The sequence below is a fragment of the Triticum urartu genome, chromosome 3 (assembly GCF_003073215.2).
Source record: "Triticum urartu cultivar G1812 chromosome 3, Tu2.1, whole genome shotgun sequence".
Classification (NCBI taxonomy): Eukaryota; Viridiplantae; Streptophyta; class Magnoliopsida; order Poales; family Poaceae; genus Triticum; species Triticum urartu.
This window is the reverse complement of record NC_053024.1, coordinates 51,889,238-51,896,339: the sequence shown is the minus strand read 5'-3', so window position 1 is coordinate 51,896,339 and position 7,102 is coordinate 51,889,238. Positions and strand designations below refer to the sequence as shown.

The window sequence follows — 7,102 nt, the reverse complement described above, 5'->3', positions numbered from 1 at the left end:
CTATATATTGAATGAATTTGAGATACAGAGGTAGCAGAGGAAGAGAGAGAGGGAGCAGAAGAAGAGAGACCTGGCCTGGTGCGCTCCGGCCGGCGCTGCCTCGAGTCCCTGTCCAACCCTCGCCCTGGTCGCCTACGCTCCGGCAGCAGGTGCCGCTCGAGTCCGACCCACCAATTAACGCCTTGAAGCTCATGTGGGCCCTGCCGCAACTGGGCCTCCAGGTTTTTTTTCTCTTCTTTTTTTGAACGGAGAAAGGCACCCCATGGTGCCAACTTCATTCAACTCTTGATCAAAAAAAAAACTTCATTCAACTCAGTATAGTAGCAGTGTACAACATGAATTGCAACTCCCTGAATGTTACAAGTAGACAAAGTGGAGATGACATGGCAAGTTGAGTGAGAATGAGCTGAATAACAACTAAAAACAGGTCCCGTGGATCTGGTCAGAACCTGATGAGCTACACTGTGGGATATCCCATTGATTTCCCTGAATATATGGAACATGTGCCATTGTAACTCTCGAGTGGTGTCGTAGAACTCTGCAACGAGCTTTGTGATCGACCAAGGAATCGCATCAGCTAATACATTTTTTCTTGTTGTTGCTTTAGCCAAAGAGAGATTATCAGTGAGGAAGATAGGTTGGCTAATCTACAAAAGTTGTGTCACCCTCGTAGCAAGTACAAGAGCATGTGCTTCTGCTTGTAATGGAGAAAAGGTGAGCTAGGTCGAGACTTGAATGTAGACTTGCATGCTCCTTTGATCCTGGAAAAATTTAAGAAAGACACCAATATCCGTGGTTGTTTGTTCATGCGTTAGACTTGGGATCTTTGTGCATTCGAAAGAAGCATCAAAATAATTTTTTGCCCCAGAAATAAGAAGATATGTCCTAATAGTGTGTCCCTATAGAGGCAAAAGAGTGGATTTGCTGGAGAGAAGAAGTCTTTTGCACACTAGTAGAAAGAAAGGGCCTCAGTCCCCGTTTCAGAGGACCTTTAGTTCCGATTCTGCAACCGGGACTAAACGATCGGGACTAATGCCCACAACATTTAGTCCCGATCGTGTTATGAACCGGGACTAAAGGCGATCCACGTGGCCGCTGTGGGGCGCCCCAGCAGGAGGACCTTTAGTCCCGATTTGTAACACCGACCAAGACTAAAGAGGCAGCCACGCGTTAGTAATACAAATCAACTTAACCACCCAGCCAAACTCAATTTTGTTGATTGCTAGAGGAAAATAGTACTATTTGACAATTCTTTCAGTACGAAACTTAAAACATATACCGGTATTACATATCCGCTACAAATTATTTGAATAAAAAAAGGTTGTACCAATTGAAAAAATTCACAAAAATGAAAATCATGGAATTGAAAAATAGTTCAGCGTATTTGAAATAAAATGTTCATTGTATTTGAAAAAAAGTTCACCAAAATCGAAAAGTTCATCGATTTGAAAAAGTTCATAGATTTTTTTTGAAAAAAGTTCATCGAATTAGAAATAAATGCTCAAGCTCATTGAATTTGAAAAAATATTCATGAAATTTGGAAAAAGTTCATCCAATTTGAAAAAAAATCCATCGAATTTACAAAAAATTCACAAATTAGAAAAATTTATCGAATTTGAAAAAGTAGTTCATCGAGTTGAAAAAAAGTTTATTGAATTCAAAAAAAATCACCTTCTGAAAAATAGTTCATCGATTTTACAAATAGAAAAGAGAAATTGAAGAAAATTTGCACAGTGATCATTTATCAAAAAGTCTAAGAATAAAGAAAGAAAAAGGAAAAAATGTAAAAAGAAAAACGAACAAAACCATTCGAAAACACTGTATGTAAATCAACTCAAAAGAAGGCAATTAAAAGGGTCAGAAGGAGTTCGGTGGGTGGTTAGCGCGGGGTGCTTGAAAGCAGGATGCACTGCAGGCGCCCCATTAACGAAAATGCATTGGAGGATGTTTTTTTTGGGGACTGCTACGCTAAATGGGCCGGCTCAGCCCGCGGGAAGTGGTGTGCACTGCAGGCGCCCCATTAACGAAAATGCATTGGAGGATGTTTTTTTTGGGGACTGCTACGCGTCCACCGGCTGATCCGTATGAAATATCCACCACCTCGACGGCCGTTCGATGTACGCGCGCGGGGCCATCTGATCTACTTCTGTCACGCAGCTCGATCGCCTCCCTCGACCCATTAATTCCTGAAACAAAGGTCGAGTTGCAGAAACAAGCGTTTTGTTGCAAAATAACTTTGCACCCCCCAAAAAGAAACTTTGCAACATATATGAGGTTGCAAAAACCTTTACAGTAGAGTTTATGTTGCAGAAAAACTTTTGTAATAAAGAGCATGTTTCAGATTTTTTTCAAAAAGAAAATATCAGGTTACATAAAAACTTTTGTGACAAAAGAGCATGTTACATACAAACTTCTGCAACATGGGCGTTGTTGCGGAACGAATTTTTGCAACATACATGGTTTTGCAAAAAAAAAACATTTTTACTTTTCGGCAACATGAGTGTTGTTGCGGAAGGAGCTTTTGCAATATAAATGATCTTGCTGGAAAAAAATAATGATCTTGCTGGAAAAAAATCGCCTTTACTTTTCTGCAATATGGGTGTTGTTGCAGAAGAAACTTCTAAAACATTGATGATGTTGCAGAAAAAAATCAATGAAAGTGAATGGAGGTGTTGCCGACAACACCGCCGTTGCTCGCGTCGTCGTGCCAACCACAAGGCCATCCACTTCCGAGCACCGCCAATCCTCATCACCGGCCGTATCGGCCGACGAGCTCGCATGCTACCTCCATGGCGCTCGCGGCTGTAGCCACTAGTTGCTGCTTGCATACTACCTCTCCATGGTCGCCCGCGGACATGCGCTGCCATTGCCGCTGTTGCAGAAGCACGCTGTGAGCCATGCCTCACTCTACCTCACCGGCGAACGACGACTGCTGCGCGTGGGCCGATCGCGAGCACGGGCGCGTGCGAGCGCGTAGCGGCGGCCGGCTGGCTTGAGTGAGCAGTGGCGTTGCAGGAGCTTGAGATGGTGGTGACCATGGCCAGCCATGAACGAGGAGTGTTGGCATCGAATGGTAAAAGCCCATAATGAGGACGGCATTTCTAGGACGAGGCGGGCAGTGCTGCAGGAGTTGGGGAAGAAAGACTTATTGAAGAAGAGATAAGATAAGGGGAGAATGATGTGCGGTGCAGTGGGTCTACATGCGACACGCGTCATGTGCCGCAGGCGGCAGATGCCCAGCGCTAGATGTGCAGTTGCAGGAAACGGACATGAAATAAGAGCTGGGTTGCTGGAAACGGACACGGAGCCGGCCTATGCGGGAATGCTCTCGACCGTCTGATCAAGTCATGATCAGACGGACACGGAGCAGGTGGAACGATCGCGCGGGTCGGGTCAGTAGGAGGTAAGAGTTTTCCATGTTTTGTTGTAAGAAACTTTTAGATTTTATAGGGCCCATTTGCATTTCGCATCGGGTCCTCGAATTTCTGAAGACGACCTTGCTAGGCACGATGTTAAAAAAAAAAAAAACTCTAGGCACGAGCGAAGGTCCGTCAAGCCCTAGACTAGAATCCAGGCGAGGCGGCAGCCGCGGCGGAGACGAGGGAAAAGGAAATCGAAGAGGCCGGGGGCGGTCGCAAGCATGTCTCTCCGGGCCCTCGGTTCGCTCCTCACACGGAGCTTCTCGCCACGCGCGCAGGCACAAGCGCCGCCCACCCGAGGATCGGCTGCTGGGAGGCCGTCGCGCTTTCTCCACTCCTGGAGGAGCCTCGCCGTCGGTGGCGCCGCTGTAGCCGCGGCTGCGTCATCCGGTGGATTCGCGTTTCTGCATCTCAAGAAAAACAGAGATGAGTCGGGACGAGAAGGAGGTGACTGACATGAAGCCTGGAAAGATCGTCAGCGACGAGGCGCGCGACGATGGGAAGGCCGGACACGAGGCGACTGGTGGCAGCGAGCCCCTGAAGGAAGAGCGGGACATGGAGGCGGAGTTCGAGGACTGGATGAAGAAGTACAACAAAACATATTTCGACGAGGAAGAGAAGGCTATGCGGTTTCAATTGTTCAAGGCCAGTGTCGAGTGCATCGAGTCGCACCACTCCCCGTCTGTGCGAAAGAAATACGGCCTTTTTGCAGACTTTACACCTCAAGAGCGGGGGAGGCTACGTGGAGTATCTCCGCCGGACGAGGAGTTCTACGAGTTCCTCAAGTCTCGTCCCGAGTTTATCAACTATCACAATGGACGACTTCCTGGAAATAAGGCGTGATCGATCCAAGACGGCCGTCGTGAAGCAGGCAGGCAACCCGCAGCCACATGCACACAGGCAACTCAAGCATGGAGTGCGACTAGCTTGCTGAATTCGCCAAGGTGAACGGTTTACAAAGTTTGGATGTAAACTGAACCAAATCGAAATTTAAGTTTTACTACCTAAAAGTCTATCTAAAACTCTAGAACAAGTTCAGCGAAGCAACATGAACTCCCCCCTCCAATTTTTTGTTTGAATAGCTTTTGTAATTTTCCAGTTTGGGTTAATATTGGCAAATTCTCTAGCGAAGAACCCTAGCTGCGCATCCAATTTGGTGTAACTTGCAGGGCCTGTTAGCCCAGCACCAGGCAAGCAGGCACACAACGCTCCATCTCTCGTGGCAAGGCTGCAAGGAAGAAGGAAGCTATGGTTGACCAATAAACCTTAGCGATATTACCTAAAAAATCGAAGTAGTACCCATGCATGTTGATCAATCCATTCACGTCAGAGCTCCAACACTTTCTTTCAAAAAAAAAGAGCTCCAACACTGATGTAAAATTCATATGAACCAACGTGATACCACTACATATGGGGATTTGGGAGTGCTGCTCACACAGTCGTACAGGAAATTGTGCGGAGCAAAATACTGGCGTCCGTCTGCTACTTGTTAACGTATATATGCATGCTCTCTGAACATACGCCGGATCCTTAGGCCTGCTACTAGTAAGTTTAAGCTAGATTCTTAATAACTAATCGTCAATTATAATCTCCGTTTGTGTTCCGTCAGGCTATCATCTCTCTTCGACCTGCAAAACAACAGAACAATAAGGCAGTCTTGTTAGGATGCAGATTGATCACCAATAAGGCAGTCTTTTTTTCTGCAGGAAGGTGGTCTAGTAGTGTGTCCATGCCCACGACCTTAATCACCGGAGTTGCAGGCTGGGCTTCAGGCATATGCCTTACACGTCGGGGAGCTGCCGCGGCCACAAACGCAGGGCCGTCAACTCCTCCTTCTCCTCCTCCTCCGGGAAGGATCCCCCGAACGCCATCGCCGGTAGCTTTGGCGCCACCGATGACGCCTCCACAGCAGCACGTTGCTGCCCCTCCTCGCCCATCTGACAAAGAGTGAAAACAAATTCAGGAAGTCAGTAAGTATGCATAGCAGCTCAGCAGACATAGGCAGGCAGCGATGCAAATTACCATGCGGCGAAGGTAGCTGTTCTGGTCCTCCAAGATGTGCACCTACGTGTCATATGTGCAATGTCATCCACAGTTAGTTTCCAGATGAAAATTTGCGTGTGTGCCTCTGATTGAATTGATTTTGGTTCTCCTAGGATTACGCTTACCTTGTGGTATGATTCGGCCAACTGCTGCTCCAGCAGCTTGTCCTGCACACACACACACACACACACACACACACACACACACACACACACACACACACACACGAGACTGTCATGCAGCTCACTCAAACACTGGGCATGTGAGCAACACAGAATTGTGTGCAGTGTAGGATGTGTGTACCTTCATTTCACGGACTTCACCCAGCACGCACTCCAGCCGCTGCTCCAGATCGTCCAGTTCGGCCGCCGTCGCGGCGAATGGCAGATCTTCTCCGGTTTGCCTCCTCACGCTGGCCTCGAGACGGTCACGCTCACGCCTCAGATCCGCCAACGGTTGCTGTGTGCGAAGAATCGCATAGATCAATCAGAAAGGCAAGCATGCAGTTAACTCTGAGTGTACAAATGTGTGTGTGTATGTTGTACATGACTGGATGTGTTTGTTTATTGACCTGATCATCATCATCATGATCTATCCCCTGGAACTGGAACTTGTGGTTGGTGATGCTCTCGTAGCGCTGAATTAGCTCGCTCCAGCTTAACATTGACAGGTGAAGTATAAATATGTCACAACTATAGTAATATTGTACACTGAATATGAACATAAGCATCTGAATCCGAGCAGAAGATTAAAATCAGAGCCAAATTCGAAAGCATCATCTGGCTAACTTGATCACAAACAAAACACAATTCGAGCATGCCAATTGCCAATACTGCGGCAGGCTAGGACGATGCCAAAGATGGCACTTGCAAGGGATGCAGATTCAGTAATCGGCATGATCATCAAAACCATAATGCAGAATCTCGCTTGTCTCGACTAGCGCGTGACGGAACGGACGGAGAACGGACCTTGTGTTGGGGCTGCAGTAGTCGAACAGCTTGCCGGCGCCGCCGTCGTCGAAGACGAGGAGGCCGAGGTCCACGCCGCAGAGCACGGCGAGCTCGCGCGCCTTCTTGAGCAGGCCGCGGCGGCGCTTGCCGAAGGTGGCCCGGCGCGTCACGTCGTTGCGGATCCTCTTCATCTCCGTCCTCCCGCGGCCCATCTTCTCTTGCCTCGGAACGCGGGGAGCGATCCACGCCGACGCCGACGACAAGCTAGCTTGAAGAATAGATCGAGGAGCAAATCAGTCCGTGGTGCTACCAGCAGAAGGGGCACGTGTACTGTTCTTCTTCTTGTTCCTTCCGGTCTGTAACAACTGAGACTGAACCTGTGAACTCGGGTGTGCTCTCCTCTCCTCTAGTGATGGCCTGCGGATGGCCACGCGCCGCCGTACAGACGAAAATTCCAGTTAGTTTCGCCGGCGACTAGTGATGGATAGTAGTACTGTGAAAGGTCCGCCCGTCACAGCCGACCGGAAAGCAAGCCGGTCACCGATCCTCTGCGGCGGTGCGCGTGGAAGAAAACAAAAGCGGCGGCTGCGTTGCCAGTCTGGGAAGTGGTTGGGTCACCGCGCCTCCTTCCGGCCCGTGGAAACTTGCCGTTTCCGGCGTAAAGCGAAAGCGCGGCCCGACCGTGAGTGA

General features: G+C 48.6%; 1 protein-coding gene across 1 annotated transcript; it reads right to left on the bottom strand.

Annotated features, from left to right (window-relative positions):
* Positions 1 to 4,788: 4,788 nt before the first annotated feature.
* Positions 4,789 to 6,843, bottom strand: LOC125547914 (MADS-box transcription factor 29-like). Its single transcript, XM_048711650.1, has 7 exons — positions 6,431 to 6,843; positions 6,034 to 6,118; positions 5,766 to 5,921; positions 5,588 to 5,629; positions 5,442 to 5,483; positions 5,160 to 5,356; positions 4,789 to 5,047 (listed from the first exon to the last, which is right to left on the bottom strand). Exons 1-6 carry the CDS (start codon positions 6,622 to 6,624, stop codon positions 5,201 to 5,203), a joined length of 675 nt encoding a protein of 224 aa, XP_048567607.1. The 5' UTR covers positions 6,625 to 6,843; the 3' UTR covers positions 4,789 to 5,047; positions 5,160 to 5,200.
* Positions 6,844 to 7,102: the final 259 nt, after the last annotated feature.